Source organism: Manduca sexta, chromosome 24, assembly GCF_014839805.1.
Source record: "Manduca sexta isolate Smith_Timp_Sample1 chromosome 24, JHU_Msex_v1.0, whole genome shotgun sequence".
In the NCBI taxonomy this organism is placed as follows: Eukaryota; Metazoa; Arthropoda; class Insecta; order Lepidoptera; family Sphingidae; genus Manduca; species Manduca sexta.
The window spans coordinates 9,652,325-9,673,035 of record NC_051138.1 but is presented as its reverse complement, the minus strand read 5'-3'; the positions used below and the strand labels follow the sequence as shown (position 1 = coordinate 9,673,035).

Sequence of the window (20,711 nt, the reverse complement as noted above, 5' to 3'; positions counted from 1 at the left end):
GTTGACCCCCGGGATGGATGGCAGTGTGTTGTTGGCCTCATACTGCCGTAGACGCCGAAGGCGTCCTTTGGTGCGCGGGGGCTTCTGAGCCCCCCCCCCCCCCCTCCATAGGAGACGGGCCGCAAGGCGGCACCGCGCAGGGACGGCTGCGGTCGTAGACTTAGACACTACAACGTCAGACGAAGCCCGCAGCCGTCCCAAATGCGCCGAAGAGGGCCACCGCGGAGTTTTAGCTGGTAAGCCGTGCATAGGTTAAGTTGTACGGTTATGGTTAGGGACTCGGCCCGGCGGTCGCTCGAAGGTCACCATCAAATCCGGGCGGCTCAACGTTGGGCCGTAAGGCACGGTTACCTCAGCATAACCGCTCAGTCGCCTCCCGCGAAGGCTGGGCGGTAGTAATAAGGTACTCTCTCCGCGAAACAAAAAAAAAAAAAAAAAAATAAGGTGGGAAATTCTTAAAATTTGATTACAATTATTTTTTTCGACTTCTCATCACTTCTAAGATTAATTAGTTTGTAAACTAATCGAAAATGACTGCATGAAAACTATAAGTTAAACATTGGGCATATTCTTGTGTTTAAGTTCAATTAATTTTGCATGATTCGTTCTCGTGGTTTAAAGGTTGTAAACGTGGGTGTAACTCTTTTACCTGCGATTACAATGGGCCGAGGGGATAGGAAAACGGAATTATTGCAGTGGTCCTTATTCCGCCGCATTCTAATCGAAGGACAGCTCCAGTGGCCGTATAGGATTATAGGGGTGTTATGACTTTTACCCGTATCGCTTGTAAAAGTGGCCTTTGATTAGGACCCTCGTAATTAAAAAAGACGCATATGCCCATGCAGATGGATTAAGGCTCCTGACTACTTATACCTACGTAATTTATTATTGGTGATTTGACAGATTCAATCAATTTATAATTTTCTTTTATAGATCGTTTTCAAACTACCTCTACGGATTGTAAGAGCTTAAGAGCGAAAACGGTAATCTCTGATCAAGGAAATCATAAATCTATGTAGAAAGCACGAAATGATGCAGGGGAACATAGGTTTAACAAATGAAAACTTCAACAAAAACTGTTAATTGCACCAATTTTAATGCTAAATGATGCCTTTTTCATTTATAACACAGTCAGCTAATACATTATTGATAAAATAACACAAATTAAGATTGCTTCTTTGGAACAGCATGGCTGTAGACAGCATGCACCACACCAGCAACTCCAAGCACACAGAGAGCCATTGTGAGACGGTACAGGATAGCATCAAATGGGCCACCCTTCAGGAACACTGGCAAATCATTGTCTTTCTGTAATGATATAATAAAAAAATCACCATAAAATGCATGATTGATACAATACAACACTCTAACTATTAATAAATTTCTATAAAATTTTGGGATTTTTTCCTAAACAATTAATCACTATGCTGCATCAATCATTTATTGGATTCTGAAGCTGAATCCCACGTTAAAAGCATGAATTTCTATTCTATGGTTATGCTCCCTGCTCCTCCATGTGATCTCATTTTTATGCACACAATATAATCATATATGTTTTTTATTTCAGTAAATAGGCAAAATATCTTCCCTTCCCTTTTTATTCAATATTGTGAAATGATATACTGTACATACAATTTAAAATCATTGGCAAAGTTGCATCAATTTTTAGCAGTTTATCTTTTCTATGTTTTGTTGAATTACTGTGACCAAATAAAAATCAGACATATCCCATTACCTCCTAGTCCTAAATGTGGCATTTGTCCCACTTTGACCTTAAACTGGGTATGCCCTTATCCCTACCATGATACTTTTATCATTACCATTTTTATAGGCTAATTAGATGAACAAATCCAGCCTTGGGCAGCTAATATTATATTAAATAAATAAAAAAAAAGAAACCCCAATTTTGTGTTGTCCAGGTTGATACTTAATTGGCTGTAGGAATTTTTTGGTTTTCAGTCTGCTATATTGTAACCAATATTTCATTAATTTTATTAGAACAGGTTTATTTTCATTAATTCTAAAATATTAATGTTTTTTTTACAGTATTCTAATTACTGCAAACATACTTACCATAAATATTTAGCATAAACATAAATTGTTGTTCAGCTGCATAAATAGGTAATAATACTGTAATATAACAATAGAAAAAATATGTTTATATTTAAATGCAACACCATTTACAATTATAGACTGATCATACAGATGTTCCATTATGAAACTGGTGGAAGGTGAAAATATGCAACTGAACACCGATTTAATGTGATGTTTTATGGAAAGAGTTTTAATTTGTTTAGTATTTTAAACAGTTCGATATTTTTAACCCACATTAAGATGGTTATCAATTCTATATGTATGTATGTAATATATATTGAAAACACTTCAATAATGTGCACCAAATGTAATATTAGTTTGCACCTAAATTGTAAATATATACATAATGGCATATTTATATATAATTTACTAAGAGAGATATGGACTGTTTTTACTTTTATATGGGCATGGAAATTGAAGAATTTAATTTTAAACTATTGTTAACATATTTGATTTGAGGTAAATTATACACATATGCATTCATTTTCTTTTACTTTTCTACATTTCCATTTTTATTTATTTCACTACTAAATAATAGAGCATGAATAATTGCAGGCACAATTATTGTGTCAATTCTGTTTGGTTAGACGACAATAGATTTTTAAGCGCTGCAGCAAACTTTATTTCTAATTTCAGACTTTGAACATTTAGTTTATATGCATGTTTGTATCTATTAGTAGAATATACAACAATGGTTTATATCGTTTACTGTTTATATATTAAATTCCACCATGTTTAAATAAAGATTGGACACAAGTATAGATTTTTGTTTAATACTTAACCTAAGTAGTAAACCAGTAAGCAATGTTTGAAATCTTTGATCTGTCTTGGTTTTTTGGTTCGGTTTATTAATTCACCACATATCCACCCTCTTAGGGACTTTTAAATTCTTGTTTGCTAAATAAGATTCATGTGAAGCCTTTTTCTTTTGCAGTTTAGTATTTGCAATGACAGCTTTGTCTGATTAGGTACATAATTGTACAATTGAATTGGGTGGTGCTTAGAATTTTCAGTATAAGAAATAGGTCAAGTGTAAGGTTACCTGGAAGAGTTCTTGCTTCTTGCGAATGTTCTCATCGAGAGGAGGAAAGGGCATGTTGGTTCCTGGTATCAGCCTCCTCTTGCCGGTGGCGCATGCATCCTGAGTCACAGTTGAGAAGTGGGTGGTGTTGTATTGAATGCTTGGTGGCTCCAAACGTTGCAGGGCTACTGGTGCCTATGAGGAAAGAAATATTTTATTTTTTCTTAATTGGTGATTACTAGTTACAACTTACCATATTATAAGCAGATTCTTACAATTGGGAACAACGGGGTTTGGAGGTGGGTTGAAGCCACCAGTCTTCCAGTAACTCGGCCTAATTGGTAGTACATTTTGCTGTTTTCTTCAGAAATATAAAGCTGAGTGTCGAGTGCTCACAAAGTTCGATCGGATGGTTACGAAACAAGTACTTATCAGGAATGGCGCGTTCTGAAACATAACAATTTGAGTATAGATTTAACTCACACAAATTATTTATATATAATAAACTATTTTAAATGGATTATTTTATTTGATAATTTAAACAATTTACAAAATTTTGAACAAAATAATATTACAAAACTTTTTAAAGAGAGAAATTCGTTATATTATCAGTATCTCCTCAGATAAAATAAATACCTGTTCTAAACGTATTTTCGGTTCAGAAATTACGAAATAATTAATTTGTTAAGATTTTTTAAACCGACTTAAAATAAAATATACATACTCCATAAAAATAGAGGATGTAATTATGACTTTTATAATTATATTGCTTTAGTTTTTAAAAGAGAGTATTATATATTATTCCGAAGAAAACTTAGGAACGTTGTTAAATCTGCTTTGTTTTAGAACGTAATATATAATAGCCGCCATCTTTGATATTGAATAAGTGACAGTTCTTTCTGTGAACACGTTTTTGGGGAAGGTGAGCAATGCATTTCGATAATTACGGAAAATTATTTCATATTATAATTTAGCAATAAAGCAATGCTTATCGACATGGTTATTAAGGATTTGTGAATGGTTAAGTTTGTAAAGTGGAGCAAGTTCGAAATTTGAAAATCCTCGTGGCTTGACAGGTTTCATTAAGCGTGCGGCATTTGTTTCTCAGTTTCACAATATGCAACGATAAAAAGTCAAAAATTTAACTGAATTTTCCATTTTCCTACCAGAACAACAATGCAGATATTCGTCAAAACCCTAACGGGGAAGACCATCACCCTTGAGGTGGAGGCTTCAGACACCATCGAAAATGTGAAGGCTAAGATCCAAGATAAAGAAGGTATCCCTCCGGACCAACAGCGACTCATCTTCGCCGGCAAGCAGTTGGAAGATGGCCGTACTCTGTCTGATTACAATATCCAGAAAGAATCCACTCTTCACTTGGTGCTTAGGCTTAGAGGAGGTAAATGATTGGTTTTGTTTATGCTCAATATTTGTATTTATGGAGTTTTAATAAAAAAATAGTTGTCTAACATACTACTTGGTGTTTCAGGTACCATCGAGCCCTCTCTTCGTAACTTGGCAATGAAGTACAACTGCGAGAAAATGATCTGCCGTAAGTGCTATGCTCGCCTGCACCCCAGAGCTACTAACTGCCGCAAAACTAAGTGTGGACACACTAACAATCTCCGCCCCAAGAAGAAGATCAAGGATTATTAGACTATTCATTTTTTTCCATTCATTGCAATGTTTGTAATGGCTAATGCCAACCAACTAAAATAAAACTTGAATATTTAAAATGGGTTTAATTTTTTACTATGTAAGCTATCATCTATAGAAAACTCTTTAAATTATTGATGGCTCATATAAATGGCTGGAAATTATTACTAAAGCTTTGTTACTAAAAGTTCTTGCCACTGGGAAGTGGGAGACAAGTGTAGGATTGTGGCATGATATGCAGGCACTGATGTATAGTATCAGATATTGTGAAGACACTCAAACAATGAACATTTTGCACCTACACTGCTGATTAATGGTTATATATGTTCAAACTACAAGATGTAGTAGGGGCCAAGGGGGAGTTTATAGCTATATTGGGTACAAATTGTAATGCCTGAAAAATATTCTTATATTTTAAAAAAACTTAAAAAATATATATGTAGTTTTAAAAAAAAGGGGTTCAGGGAGAACACTATCTATATAGGTAGATTTTGTTTAAAAGTCATGAATCTAGTCATAGGCAAAGATATCTTTTTACCTTAACATGAGTTATACCATCCGTTTAAGTAAATGTTTTCTATATAAGGCAATTGACACTGATGCGGTGAAAAGTAAATCGTAAAAAAAACATCTATGGCGTAACCGTAAGGGCAGCAAAGGCTGGCACTGCATACAATTAATAAACAGGTATTTTTCCTGTGCGAACATCATATTCTCTGCCAAGTATTTTTAAGGATTTTGTAAGAGTTATTGGTAGGTACCCACTCAGTCGATAGCTGGTTGTTTTTTTATTTTACCTTCTGTCATTTTCTTAGGATCAAGAGCACTTCTGTAAAGGGCGCAGATGGAAAACAAAGAAATAGATACCCCCAGCTTCTTGTGTGTTAGACGACCATGGGCAGCCCTATATGACGCGAGATAAGGGCTGGAGCAAAATTAGTCCCATAAGCTTATTGGCAGGTATGATGCTGTTTGTAGGGTGGGGACCTAAAAAATCGTCACCCGTCAGGGTTTGGAGGGCTCCTAGCCTCGGGAACCCCAATTCACTGTGTCGCTTAGCCCTACGGTGGCTATACCTCCGAAAAACTTGCCATGCTTTATAATTGAAAGTTCTGGGTGGTTTTATCATTTAAGTTCGAGCTGTCGTCAACTCACGACATCATCTTTATTGTAGGTAATTAATTATAGGCGTAGCACCTGGCGACCTCTCTATCCTATAATAGTATGGATAGATTTATGGATATTTTTAATAAATACACAATTATCAGAACTTTAACAAGTTTATTATTTTAAACATAAAACCTCATTTCATAATAATGAGTACCTACAATCTCTGATCAATTATCAATGATGAATCAATGACAATATTAATTCTTAAAATTAATGGACGGATTTATTCATTGGACTTGCACCACTTCATAGTCTGTAGAATGCAGTTTAAATCTTTAAACCATACCGAAGTGGACGACTTTTATCTTCGGTGGTTTTGGTTTATTATCTTCTGAAACAAAAATAAAATCAAATTTAACATATTAATATTTATAAATGTCACCAGACATGCATTATATTTAACTTAATCGTGCGTGTTGCAAATCAGTCCACATACAAATTTTCAATTGAATATGCCATATAACATAGTTCCATCACCGCCGCGTTTTTTCGGAAAATTGTGCAAAAAATATTACAGTATCAAATATATTATGTACCTGTGTAGGTTGCAAGCAAGGTAAATAATTCACCTTGCTTGCAACCTGCTACTTATAAGTGAGATTTTAGATTTTCTTGTTGAGGCAGTCCCGGAAATAGCAATATATATCCGAATCTCAGATTGAATTTTAATAGTGAGTGTAGGGTATTTTGAACATTGTGAGGCATTATGCAAAAAGCGTGAAATCAACATGGTTGGTAGTCTTGCATATATAAAGGTGGAGAGAAAATTATGTAAATCAATTATAAAAAGAACAATAATTAGTCTAACCATATACCAGAAATTGCAAGTCTTTACCAATTAGTTAATTCTGGAGAGACTCTGGTGTTATCTTAATGAATGAAATATACTCCGTAATAAGGTATTTTACTATACTGTAAATGTTATTTAATTAATTAAATCTTTCTACACTAATAGAATAGAATTGATTTGCCAATGGGACAACTATAAATATTTTATGAGGGAATGAAACAATGGGGAGTTGTAATATCTAGTTTTCTCTTTTGCACTTACGCACCGTAATAGCAGTGACTTCGCCCATCCATCAGTCTATTCTTTTTCAGTCATCTGCTAATCCGTCTATCATTCTTTTATCAGATTTAAAATACTTAAATAAACTATAAGATTTATATAATAAACTTGTTAGTAAAGATTTCATATAACTACAATGAAAACAAGTAAAATACCTTATTAAACGACATTAAAGTGAAAAGCGAGTGCAAAATTGTAACAAACATGTGTGTCGGCATGCGTGCGTGCGTCCATCTGCCCAGTCACACTTCAACGTAGTCGAGCGCAGTACCGGGCGGGTGCGGGTGCGGGTGCGGGGGCGGGTGCGGGGGGCGGGGGCGGCGGCGGCGGCGGCGAGGCCGGCGCGGGCGCACCCAACGCGAACTTGTGCGGCAACACGCGCAGTGCGCCTTCCGGGATGTCACGCGCCCTTTCCGGGGAGCCGGGCTCCTGCGGGTAGTATCAATCATCAATAATATTATGGCTCAAATTGTATCTGCTGCGATTGATTTTGTTATTTTCTAGCAAAACAAATTATATTTTTGTTTATTTTATAAATAATATATGAATTTAATTTACTCACCGACATGACTGCGACTGTGACGGTGTCTGAAAATTTTACTTTATTCTTCTCAGAACGATTTCCGTGCCTTTCCATAGTATAGTTGATACTAGTACTTGGATGATAATTATTGTATTGGTAACGGTAAAGCGTGTTGGGTAACTCTTCTCTCAGTTCGGTTTCGAACAAATGCTTATATGGTACGCCATCTTGCGCTCGGGGTAATATATCTATTATGGAGTGCGACGTCATAGCAGAACCTTCGTTGATCGCCGAAAGCGTTGACTTTGGGGCAGTTTTGTAATTAAGAAGACCGTCGACACTATGCCATTTTGAACTTTGTGTCAGTATTGGTTTTAATCGGTCATTGTAATTACTCTTTAGATATGTATCGTCTCTGATATCCTTCTTCCATAAGGTTGTGTCTCTTTCTAAATACTGGTGTAAGTTGGGCCGTATGCTCGAGGTAGATATGTCTGGTTGCGACAGGGTGACTGGAAGAAGTGTGGGATGGTTCGCGAGGGACACTCGGGGCAGAGGCGGCGGCTTCGCATTTATCGGTTCAGACGACGCACTCGTTTCCTCTTCCGATTCGGAGTACGAATGCGAATCGCATTCGGAACAACTTCCTGACGAGGCTGAATCTGATAAAATTGTAATGAGATAAGAAAGAATTAAAAATAACTAGTTTATGGAATAGCTCAACTATTTTGGTTTGGTAACAATACAGAAGTGGCAAAAAGATTTTGTCTTCTGGCAACTTATGTTGATTAGTTTTTAGTATTTACATGTGTAACTATCGCACTCAAGTATATTTTTAAATATAATATGCAGTTAATTTATTTTCTTCTATTTCGTCTGTTGTGTCTTGATATAAAATTTCGTTGGGGTGAGCCATATGAATAAGACCTCGAAGTAAATATAGATAAATAGTGTTGTTATGTAACACACGTTATAAATTGTATGATATTGTATAGGTCCGTGGTTATTACCGGCGGGGTGGTGCGCGTGGCGCGCGTGGTGCAGCGCGAGCGCGGCGGCCTCGTGCGCGAGCGCGGGCAGGCCGCGCCGCCGCGCCGCCCAGCGCGCGTCCGCGAACACGTCCCACGCGCACAGCTCCACGCCCAGCGACAACGCCTTCTCTAACCGGCCGCGTCTGTTATATATCTATACTATTATATAAAGCTGAAGAGTTTGTTTGTTTGTTTGAACGCGCTAATCTCAGGAACTACCTACCGGTCTAAACTGAAAAAATAATTTTGCGTTGGATAGCCTTTTATTCGTGGAGTGCTATAGGCTATATATCATCACGCTATACCCAGTAGGAGCGGAGCAGTAATGGCTAATCTCAAGAACTACCGGTCCAAACTGAAAAATTCTTTTTGCGTTGGATAGCCCTTTGTTCGTGGAGTGCTATAGGCTATATATCATCTAATGATGTGCCAACTCGGGATAAACACAACTCGAGCTAACTCGAGTTGAAATTCACGTAACTCGAGTTGAACTCGAGTTAAGTAACTCGAGTTAACTGGGTAAAATGAAACTGAGTAATGATTTGTTTTGGGTTATTTTTTCAAATGTAATGACTCACCAGGTGAATTTAAATAATAAAGGAATTTATTTATTCATCATGTATTTATGTTTTATGTATTTAGGATTAAATCTTCGTAACGTAAATAAATTAAGTATATTAATTAACAACAAAAGTACTTATTTTTATTTCTAGCAGTCTTTACAAATTAATATCAGATCAGTCTAACTTTATATCCTACATACATAGATATTTACTTATGGTTTAATTATTACAATAAAAGGAGACGGGCGAAACTTTATAGAACCTTGGGCTTGGTGTTAAAGAGATGATTCATGCATTATTTTATAGGTATAATAGAACCATTTCTAAATAAGAAATAAAAAATCTGTCTACAATGGGAGTAAAGAAATAATCGCTATAGAATACAGCGTAAAAAAAACACTTTTCTGTGAATAACTTCGTATTTACCCGTAGCACAAGATGATTACAGCACCTAATCATTGTCCATTGGATTGCTGTGTTGACTAATGAGCAGCTGGCTTAAATAATAACCAGAATTGAAATTATCGCATGGAATGGACGAGGACAGATATAAAGGTACTTATCACAAGATGAAACTACGTGTAGGTTGCAATTAACACAATGGTGTTGATGGTTTATCGCTACTTTCCGAAATCCGGTAGAACAAGCGAAATCAGTCGAGCAAGCAAGAAATCAAAGTCCGTTGTTGAATAAGCGTGGGTAGTTCATTAAAACAGCAATCGTCTAAATATTCTCGAAAAGCCGTAGTCGTTAAAAAAAATATATCAAACCAAAAACATTCACTTGCGCAGAAGTACAGAAAGCGAATAACAATAATATACATTAATAATAGACATATACATTAATTATAGATATTCCCGATACAGGAAGTCAGTTACTTATTCATAATAAAAAATATTTTATTTTCCCATTGTAATACAATCAAATATTTTTTAATAGCAGATATAAAAATAGAAGAAGAATATTGATATATGTTTTATAAGTGTACTGTCAAGCCCAATTTCGCCCGTCTCCTTTAAAGCTTAAAAAAGAACTTAGCTGTTTAACTATTTTATCACAAATCATATTTGGTAGTTAACTTATTCATACTCTACGTTGACTCTTCGTACTCAAATAATAGAATAATAGAGTCGAATAGAAATTAATATGTTATCAACAAGTTCTAAGATGGACCATTTACTTATTTATAATGTATTCATTTGTTACTTAACAATACAAAAAAACACGCCGCGCCGTACAAGTGTCGACTGTAGGTCATTCGGCTGATGCGCCAGGGCCGGGCGGGAGTATTTAAACTCGAGTTAAAGAGAATTCAACTCGAGTTGACTCGATTTAAACCCAACTCGAGTTAACTCGGGTTAGTAAATCGAGTTGACACATCACTAATATCATTACGCTATGACCAATAGGAGCGGAGCAGTAATGGCTAATCTCAGAACTACCAGTTCGAACTGCAAAAATCTTTTTGTGTTGGATCGGTCTTTAATCGTGTAGTGCTATAGGCTATATATCATCACGCTATGACCAATAGGAGCGGAGCAGTAATGGCTAATCTCAGGAACTACTGGTTCAAACTGAAAAAATCTTTTTGTGTTGGATAGCCCTTTGTTCCTGGAGTGCTATAGGCTATATATCATCACGCTATGACCAATAGGAGCGGAGCAGTAATGACTAATCTCAGGAACTATCAGATCGAACTGAAAAAATATTTTTGTGTTGGATAGCACTTTGTTTTTGAAATGCTATAGGCTATATATCATCAAGCTATGACCAATAGGAGCGAAGCAGTAATGAAACATGTTGCAAAAACGGGGAAAATTTATTAATTTTCAGAGCTTCCGTTGCGTGTGCTGCGTAAACAGTTAAAGTTATGCAACAATGATGTATAACGGGATTGTTCCTCTTAAAAAGTTCTACAAAAATATATTATAAAACAAAGTCCCCCGCTGCATCCGACTGCCTGAACGTGTTAAACTCAAAAACTACCCAACATATTAAGATGAAATTGGGTATGGAGACAGTTTGAGACCCTGGGAAGAACATAGGCTCCCGGCAAAATATATAGCGTGACTTTTATAACGGAATACTTTAGCCCGAAAAACTTTGTAACGCGGGCGGAGCCGCGGGCAAAATCTTATAAACTAAAGGATTGATCAAAGCGTCTCGTACTATTTAAGGTTATATTTCGTAAAACAAATTACATCGCGATTGTGATTCACTATACTATGTTTTAGTAGCTAGAGAGAAATCAAACGGTAGCCATTATGATCTAATGAGGGCACTCGCTTTCTCTTCTTTTTCTCACTTCTTGAATTCCTCCCTTAATTTTTCTAGTCTCCCATTACTGTTGAATTAAAATTAACTAATATTCTATGATGAGTATTGCCCCGATAAACGTCATGACTCATAAAAAAACTGTCTCACCTTAGTAGGTGATGGAAGTACTTCCGCGCGAGGTCGTGCAGCGGCGCGTGGTACCTCGCGGCAGGCGCTGCTGCAGTGGAGGGCGCCAGGTACGCGCCCAGCGCCGCCGCCGCGCTCGCCTCGCACGCCACGGCCTCTGCGATGGATAATATTAATGAGACAGAGCAACCTATACAACCACGCTAAGGCTGGTGGCGATTTCTGAAACCTGATGCTCCGGGCATCAAGGCCCCTCGTTTCCCATTTAAGACATTTTATTAAACTTGTAATTTATAAAAACTGCAAATAATAATCAATACTCTGCCACATCATTAATCTCCGGAAAAGTATTCCAGAATATTTCCTCCTTTAAAACTGACCGACAGCTAGCTGATGACTCTTCATGTCCAGAATAGCTCAAAGGTGGGAAATTTGTATATAAATACTGTAAATTAAAGTATATAAGTAATTAACTCACCAGCTCCACTCCTCAGTGCAGCGCACATTATTTTATTGACGGCCCACAGACACTCATTCCCCTCCGTGTCCCAGTCCATGGTCCGTAGAAGCGCTACTGCATTGGACATGCGTCTAGCTCTTATCCATGCCTGTTAAAACATACAACTTGGTGAGGGTCTGCATCACAACTTCTGAGTAAATTCTACTCGTCACACAAATGTATAAACTAACCAAATACCTTTGCACCCAAAGAAATGGTTATAAAATGAGTACAATTTACATAAGCTGTTTAATATGATAACTGTCAAATAAAAATAATTTGAAACTTGTTAAACAGACACTTATTCTTGGATAATTATATGATTACAGGTTCTAAAAGGTTTTATTTATCCTCAAAATAAATTAACTGGTCGTTATTATGTGTGTGATAAATAAATTCCTGAGAAAACTACAAGTTCGCTTAAACAGTAGGCAGTCTAGTTTGTACAATACTTCCACGATGAATTACCAATTACCATGATTAATCTGGGGTGTGTTATGTGTAACAAGGTGATCGGTCCGCCAGAGAAAAGCGCCAATATCATTGGTCCACATTTTGCGTTGCGCGTCGCGAGGATTTTTAAACGCCTTGTATCCCTGTAAACGAGTTGTAAATATGTTATTAGATAACTACATCAATATAACGCAAATTTAGGAATGAATTGTACCTACCTCCAGCGAGAATTTATGCGTTTTGTAGTATTCGTTTCGAATATGTTAACGTTTACGTATTTCTTGATAGTTATTTGACAATACTGAACACCAATAAAACAAATTCGTACTGACGATTTCCATTTCATACCATAGATGCGCGCGATGTTCATGTCGTATTTCAGTTCTAAATACGCTTACGGGGCGCTGTTTAAAAGCACGTTAAATATGGGTACTAAAATGTAACTAATTTATGGCTCTGTCTTGAAATTAATGAGAAACATGAAACTGAAATTATTTTGTGCTGAAATCTCTGGTACTAAATGTGGAAAATTTTATTCCATTAACTATGTTCTAAAAGTTAAATTGATAATAATATGATGTTACGACATTTACTTTCATACATAGGTTATTGTATGCAAAGGTTCGGTATAGTTTGATTATTGTTTACCGTAGGTAAGAAGCGATGTCGAGAAATTTCGTATGGTGGTTGAGCAATGAGAGAGCCCGGTCGTAACATTGCAACCTGCCGCCTTCTTCAGCGGCTATTATCAACTCGTCCGCCCATCGAACATCTGTTGCTATCTACAATTAAAAAATAAATAGAGTGTCAATGCCAGTTGGTTTGTTTTCATCTAGAAAGGAAATTAAATTTAACACCAGTTGCAGCGTAGAATATTATTGAAGTATTGCTATCATGTCCAAAAGTAGAACAATATGATTACTTGAAATTTTATAAGTCCCACGCCAAAATAAAAAATGAACCGTTATAATATTTTGATTGGGATATCATCGGCCTAAATTGGCGGTACTCGTACACAATAAATATGGAGGAAACTCACAAATCCGGCTTTAGTAGAGTGTGTGAGGCCGGCGAGGTGGTGCACGACGTGTATGGAGCCGTCGATGCAGGCCGCCAGCAGCCGCGCGTCGCACGCCGAGCGCCGCACCGCGCGCGCCGGCGCCGCCAGCGACACGCGCGTCGAGCCCGCGCCCGCGCCCGCGCCCGCGCCCGCGCCCGCGCCCGCGCCCGCGCCCGCTCGCAGCCGGCGTAGACCATTGCCCAAGCTGTCCCTTACCGAATACCGCAGCCATTCCATGCTTACTCCGTTCTAAAACAATATAAGCATATTATTAAAAATAGTCATTTTACATAACATTTTTGGTAATCCGATATGTAACACCATTTTTTGTATAACAATGGAATAAGTAAGTTATTGTGAACATGCTTATTCATGTTAAGATCTCATTGGTCATACATAACTGCCACAGTTCTTTTTATGTTTTTATTATAGTTAGTATGTATATACAGATACATAATAATGTAGAAATAAACTTACTTTTTGGCATGTAAGCTGTTCCACAATATGTATAATATTGTCATTTATATATGACAGTTCTGCAGACAAAGTTTCATTCTCTAACTGATGATATGCTACTAAATTCATATTTTGACTGCAAACATACAAAAACAAAGAGAAAAAAATATTAATTTTACATTGTACAAGTATATTATTATATTATGCCTTAATTTTTTATGGAAGTGATAACCATAGATAATCTCAAAAATATGATCACAATTAATAGGGCTAATGAAGGGTTATAGATTTTAGTCTTCAGAAACAGGACACATATTGAATTTTTTTATTTTTTATTAGGTGTTTTTAAAATGATATAAATATTTATTTCAATAATATCTACATTTACAACTTAATTAATAGTAATATAACATATTTTACAATACCTAAAATTAAACATTACCCCTGTATTTGATAAAGATGCAAATTGGCATGGTCTTCCATAACAGGGCTCCAAGGGGCTGGTTCCGCACTGATCACACTCCATATTAGAGCCCAAGTTACATTATTGCTTTCTGACCATGATATATATCTCTCTGCTTTTCGACTACTGCCACCGAGTTCTATGCTCTGTGAAATTGATGATACAATAACATCTTTTTACTTTAGCAGATTTTTATGACATAATACTTTGTTACACTAATAAATTCATTTATAATATTTTGTAAAACAAATGAAGTGAGCTAGTCACTTGTCTGATGAGTAGTGCTTAATGTCACACCTGTCCTTATATCAATAGCTATACCACCTACATTTAGAATTATAAAGTTTTGCATGGCACTGAACCATGCTTCTCTTCCCAGTCTTGAATATTAAGTAATGCCCAATCCTTACTTGGTTAATATTAATATCACCTTATTAAAGCTTACATAGAGAGAATTAAAGATTATTAAATAATCACACAAAATAGCTTTAATAATAACCAGTTAGATGCATATTATCCAGGTATAATAAAATATTTTTGATCCTCCTCTCGACTCATCCAATAAACTGTCTGATCTAAGCCACATGCCATCACCTTTCCTGACTTGGTATCTTAGTGTGCAATAATTACTAGGGTTACAATGTCTTTAACTTCAATAAGCTTTAATTTCCACTCATTAATGCTAGATGTAAGGAGAAACGGAATATTAACTTACTTGCAACTGAGGCTCCCTATCAGTGATTCTGCATGGAATATTACTGACATTATTTTTCCCAAATGTCACTAATGTTGCTGTTCGATCTATATGTGTGAACAGCATGTGAGATTTGCATAGTGCCACTGAAAATAGAACAATAATATTGTGTTAAGTAAACTAAGTAGTAAGTAAAAGCTTCCAAGCATACAAAATTTTTCTTGACTATTCACAGGTGTGGGAGCATGTGAGATTTTAAGTTCGTTTAGAGTTTGCCGGGTCGTTAAATAAAATCAATCCATATCACAATCACAAGAGTTTATTTTTCCACAAAGTAAAAAAGAAGGAGAAGAGAGTGATAGTACAAATAAGAAACAGCTAATAAAAGAAGTGAACACAAAATTGAACAGTTGCAAATTAGCTGGGCACAAGGAACTGTAAAGCATCAAGCGTTAAGTGTCTTGCGTTGGAACCGAATGTGCTGACTAATTGTTCCTTCCAAAAATTCATGTGCGTGCGCTGCGCTGGCTGTCCCTTGAGGCGGCGGGCCAGGCTGCAGCAGTACAGTGTCTAAACATTCAGCCACCCTCGGCTGCCGTCAAAGCGGTCAGGTCTCTGTGCCATCCGCTAGCCATCTAATATAAAAATTACATTGACCCATTCGGCTGTTTGTTGATGTTTATTAATTTATACAATATGAGGTTATTTTACACAAAATTGTTTTTATGTAATTTTATACTAGTTAAATAAAAGTACAGATTAATAATATGTATATGGTTATTTACTTTTTAAATTAACAGACTTCATACACAGTTAGTATAGTTATGAATCACACTTATTGTTTGCAAGGAGTATGTATTTTTAGTATGCAAACTTCTTAGGCGATCCAGAAACCTAGAAAACATTACTTGCCATTTGAAATGCAACAGCAATTTGTCAGTATAATTCTCTATCTTATCTTTTGTAAGTTCTATTGTCATTATGTTGTGTTTTAAATATAATTAAGCTTTTTGATATGTACTTTTAAATCATTGGCAATTTATAATTTAATGATACCTTATACTTATAATTTCTACCACATGATAAAATGTTAAAGTATTAGTTTATAACAACCAATATTTTCTCACCATTGGTAACAGATTGTCCTGATAACTTTCCCACAAAATATCTATCGAACAGTATTTGAGTGACATCTAAAGTATGCGGTTTTAGGGTAAGGTAGGCGATGGCCCCTGAGCAAAACACGATCGTGACAAGTTTGTCGTTAGTCCACTCGCATGCTATCACACTGCGATCCCGTAACTTTGATTCGAGCTGACGAATTTGCCGAGAACTTGTCGATCGCCAGTGACCGCCGCGGCGCTCCACGTAATTCCTTTTCCCTGAACTGGAAACAGATTCATCGATTCTCTTCTTAGTCTCGTATCTAAAACAATAAGGAAGTAAAAATAGGTCAGAATTAGTAAATTTCACAGTTTAATACCTAGTAATAATTCAAAGGTTTAGGAGACCTCTTTCGATAAACTTACTTGAGACTTTTATAGTCGCTTGTTTTCAAATATAGTGTTTCATCACATGTAATAAATTTTATATCGTAGTTGATCATTATTATCAGTGTGTTTCACATATTTTTTGAGAAAACTTTTTATATTTTGGAAAACACTAAGTTCCTATCAAAAGTTTCGTGCCATGACATTTAATTTGACACATGAGAAAGTAAACAAAACACTACACCTCAATGTTGCCAAACCTATCCTATGATAAAACTACGAATACCAACGACCTTCATTCGATATGTATGAGGTCATCAAGAATTTTTAGGTTTTAAATTTTTTTCTTCGAAATTAAGTATTAGAAAAATATTAAAACTACATAATCGAACTCAGAATACAAAAATTAAGAAACAGTATTTTAGTTATAAGCACGTTCACATTTTGAAATGTTTTCTTCAATATCGTAAAATATGTGCTTGTGCTAGTTCGCAGTGTACAGTACTTTACCTACTTATGTAGTGGCCATAGGCGTGGTTAACTACGTAATAAAAAAAAGTTGGCCGAATTCAACGTAAGCAATTTTCTAGGATAGACGCCACAGACGCCTACCCCTTTTCTAGTTGCGCCCATGGTGGTGGCTTTTATTCATGTGTGAGATCAAGAAGCATAGACATCTATTAAGCTGAATCAATAACATTATCCAAGTAGAGTATTTAAGTTTACAGACATAAAATTCCGTTTATTACTTTAATTGAATTAAAACCTTTAGTTAAGAGGTCTAGAGTAAGCTGGGGATACTTGATCCCTGTGGGGGTGACAATATAATGAAATGAAAAGAAATTTATGTTAGTTTTTAAATAAATAAAATTAAAAATTTCAAAACCTCCTTATAATTATGGATAAATTAATAAAAGTGATTTGGAGAGAATTAATCTATCTATATTTATTATCAATTATCAATATTTTAGATCAATACCTTCCAAATACTTGGAATTGTGTACTTTGGGTATGATTTATGAATAATACGTTTGTTCAGAGGTACAACAATCTTAAATGGAGTTCTGGTTTTGTAATCATGATTGTGAAAAAGTTATTTTGTATATCTTTGTATGACGAGACGAGCTTGCCGTTCGCCTGTTAGTAAGGAATATCACCGCTCATAAACAGTAGTAGCACTATCCAACACCATGATGTAATTCATGAGTTACGAAGTATTGTTTAGTATTCCACTGCACTTGCCACCCTAAGACATGAGATGTTAAGTTTTATTATGTCCAGTAGTTAGACTAGCTTCAATAACCTTTAAACCGGAACACAACAGTGACTATACACTGCTGCTTAGCGGCAGAAATAGACATTGCGGTGGGACCTACCCAGGCGAACTCTCACATTTGAAAGGGTGTCGTCCTAGTTGATTATTCAAATAATTTTATTCTATGCTTTTAAAGGCTGTAATAATTAGTAAAAATTACATAGATGGCAAGAAATTAGGTACGTAAGTCAAGCCTTTTAAGACTAAGAATGGGACTGGTCTAGAGTATCAAAGTCCTGTTTATGTCTCTATTTTAAGAAGTTTGTATGTCTTGTTTATAAAATATAATTCTAATTAAATACAAAACTGCATTACTAAATAGCTAATCCTTGAATAAATAAATAAATTTCTATGAAATGGATTTAAAATCAATATAGAAATTGAAGGTATAAATTATTTACATAAATGTGTGAGACATAATTGAAATTAGGTTCAAATCTCCCCGATTTCCTTTAAATAAAGGCTATAAAACAAATGAATGGCGGGTATCTGGTGTTACGCCGCTGCGCCACAGTAGCGAATTATAACTGTTGCTGGATTAAGGCCAGTATTACAGACATCTACCTAAGAAATTTTAATTACTTTGTACCCAAGAAAATTATTAGACTGGCTGAATAATATTTTTTAATGAAAATGTTCGGGACATTGATCATTTACGCATGAGTGCTTAGTCATTCAGGAAAGTAATAAAACGAGTAAGATTTAATTATGTTACGTTCTGACTTCAGAAGACTGATGATTTTAATTCATTAACATGTTTGGGCAATAGTTACCTCATATTTGTGATAAAAATACTAATTATATGACATAGACTATGAACCAGGATTTCATTATCAGGATATACTTACTTAGACCATGAAGTTGGCCATTAGACTTGTCTACTAGAAGTTTTGTATACTTACAATTATATTTATTTAAATAAATTGAAAGTTGGTAGGTACTAATTTAAAAAGATTTAATAATTAAGAATACCCCTTATATGTATGTAGTATGTACTTATATATAAGACTTTGATAGTGCTCGTTATGACATAGATTTTCAATAGATACTATAAAAAGAGTTATAAGATCATTTAGAGCGGACATTTTTTTGGGGAACTGCCGTGGTTATCGCCGGAGGTACTCTGCTAATAGTGTACAAGCGATCCCCCAGCTTAGCAACTACGGCAGCCTCATGATGAGTTGGTGGGCCTTACCGCTATCACTGGAGGCGCCAGCTGAAGGTTCGCTAGCAGCCTGCAGCTAGACGGTCTTAGGGCCCGGGAGGAAGATAGGAGAGGATAGAGGGAAGGGTGAGAAGAGGAAGGAGTAGGAGTTACTAGGATGGTTGAAAGGGAAAGGGAGGGGAAATGTTCACGAACCCTTATATACCTCACTGTGAATTTAGTAATCATGAGTTATACACACGAGCTGTGTGCCGAGGGTCGCGGTAAATGTACCCCCGTGCATGGTCGTGGATTTGGTGCGGAGACCAAGCGCACAAGAATTGCCTCAGGGGGGTAGAGCTGTCATTGGGAAGATTGTCCAACAAGAATTTTGCACTCTTGCGATGGCTACTCAATCTACCGTGAAATAGCAAAACAACAGTGTAAAGTATTCCATATTTTGGCATATTTAATAATATACAAGTTATTAATGCGCATATTAGCATAAGTATTTTCTGTAAGTATGTTATTTTTGTATGAATATCTGAGGACATCTCGTCACAGGGACATCACAAATAAGACAACGACTTATTACTAATTTGCTTTAGAGGAGGTACCTAATTAGTAATAACTTTTTCGAGCACTAATTTAAAAATATGCAAAATAACGTAAATTAATGTAAAACATTATTTAGGTAATATTAAAACATTATTTTATAACGTGAGTATGCAGTGTGTGGTTTAATCCGATAGTTACGACGCTGTTTTTCGAGCGAAATAAAAATGAAAAATATGTGGGAAATATCATAACAATGCTCCATACATCGACATAATATGTGTACTTACTAGGTAATATATACGTCAATGGCTCTACACAAAATGTATGTGTATAGAGACATTGGGTTGTTTTTTATTTATGGATATATACCATCAAACTCATATTTAGCCAGCACGTTGGTAGGATTTGGTCCTCAATCATATTATTATTAGATGATGAAGGATCGTTCGTTCAGCATTGAAACGTTAGGCTAGTAGAATTAGTAATTCAAGGATAATGTAATAAAATAGCTCGGTCATTATGTTTCTCCAAGGTTATTCACATGTTATTAGTAGTTAATATTTGAAATATTACCATGCAGATACATAAGGAACTTTGTAGATATTTACTTACAATTATATGTTATTCTTTCATGTGTGATGTCGGCTACATTTTATATTTTATACCAGAAATTTCACATCGCGACTTTTATTTTAGTTAGATATCTAAAATACTGTTAAATATAGTTAGATATCTAAATCTGAGTGGCGAAGCTACGAGTAAAAGCGAGTTGCCAATAAAAATCATCGCAATTGCGAAAAAGGTTGTCTAAACTTATTCAGAACAATATTCAAGTACTCTATTCCGCATGTATGTAGCTGTCTGAAGGAAATGGAATATACGGCTGCAATCGACACCCCGGAGGATATCAACGAATATAAAATCAACGACAGGTTGGAAGGCGGAAATTAAGTGAACACTTTATTTTCTATTGCATTGTGCGATTTCACGTTCAATGGCGGCACTTGGCCTACTTTTCTCTATTGGCAGAGAAATTTATACGCCTC

The 20,711-nt window shown here is 35.9% G+C and overlaps 3 protein-coding genes across 4 annotated transcripts; 1 reads left to right on the top strand and 2 right to left on the bottom strand.

Annotated features, from left to right (window-relative positions):
- Nucleotides 1–1,074: 1,074 nt before the first annotated feature.
- Nucleotides 1,075–3,575, bottom strand: LOC115445424. Its single transcript, XM_030171687.2, has 3 exons — nucleotides 3,391–3,575; nucleotides 3,137–3,310; nucleotides 1,075–1,308 (listed from the first exon to the last, which is right to left on the bottom strand). The coding sequence occupies exons 1-3, from the start codon at nucleotides 3,463–3,465 to the stop codon at nucleotides 1,165–1,167; spliced, it is 393 nt and encodes a 130-aa protein (XP_030027547.1). The 5' UTR covers nucleotides 3,466–3,575; the 3' UTR covers nucleotides 1,075–1,164.
- Nucleotides 3,576–3,800: 225 nt separating this feature from the next.
- On the top strand, nucleotides 3,801–4,854 carry LOC115445422 (ubiquitin). Its single transcript, XM_030171682.2, has 3 exons — nucleotides 3,801–4,037; nucleotides 4,285–4,517; nucleotides 4,608–4,854. Exons 2-3 carry the CDS (start codon nucleotides 4,292–4,294, stop codon nucleotides 4,772–4,774), a joined length of 393 nt encoding a protein of 130 aa, XP_030027542.1. The 5' UTR covers nucleotides 3,801–4,037; nucleotides 4,285–4,291; the 3' UTR covers nucleotides 4,775–4,854.
- Nucleotides 4,855–6,035: 1,181 nt separating this feature from the next.
- Nucleotides 6,036–16,907, bottom strand: LOC115445409 (WD repeat-containing and planar cell polarity effector protein fritz homolog). 2 transcript variants are annotated; one of them, XM_037442254.1, is made up of 14 exons: nucleotides 16,688–16,907; nucleotides 16,286–16,584; nucleotides 15,180–15,304; nucleotides 14,444–14,610; nucleotides 14,023–14,137; nucleotides 13,525–13,794; nucleotides 13,134–13,267; nucleotides 12,508–12,628; nucleotides 12,012–12,141; nucleotides 11,555–11,690; nucleotides 8,547–8,710; nucleotides 7,576–8,198; nucleotides 7,218–7,442; nucleotides 6,036–6,275 (listed from the first exon to the last, which is right to left on the bottom strand). In XM_037442254.1, exons 1-13 carry the CDS (start codon nucleotides 16,762–16,764, stop codon nucleotides 7,263–7,265), a joined length of 2,541 nt encoding a protein of 846 aa, XP_037298151.1. In that variant the 5' UTR covers nucleotides 16,765–16,907; the 3' UTR covers nucleotides 6,036–6,275; nucleotides 7,218–7,262. The 2 variants fall into 2 exon arrangements, with proteins under 2 accessions (XP_037298151.1, XP_037298152.1); XM_037442255.1 differs by having other exon boundaries at nucleotides 6,036–6,272.
- Between the last annotated feature and the right edge of the window lie 3,804 nt (nucleotides 16,908–20,711).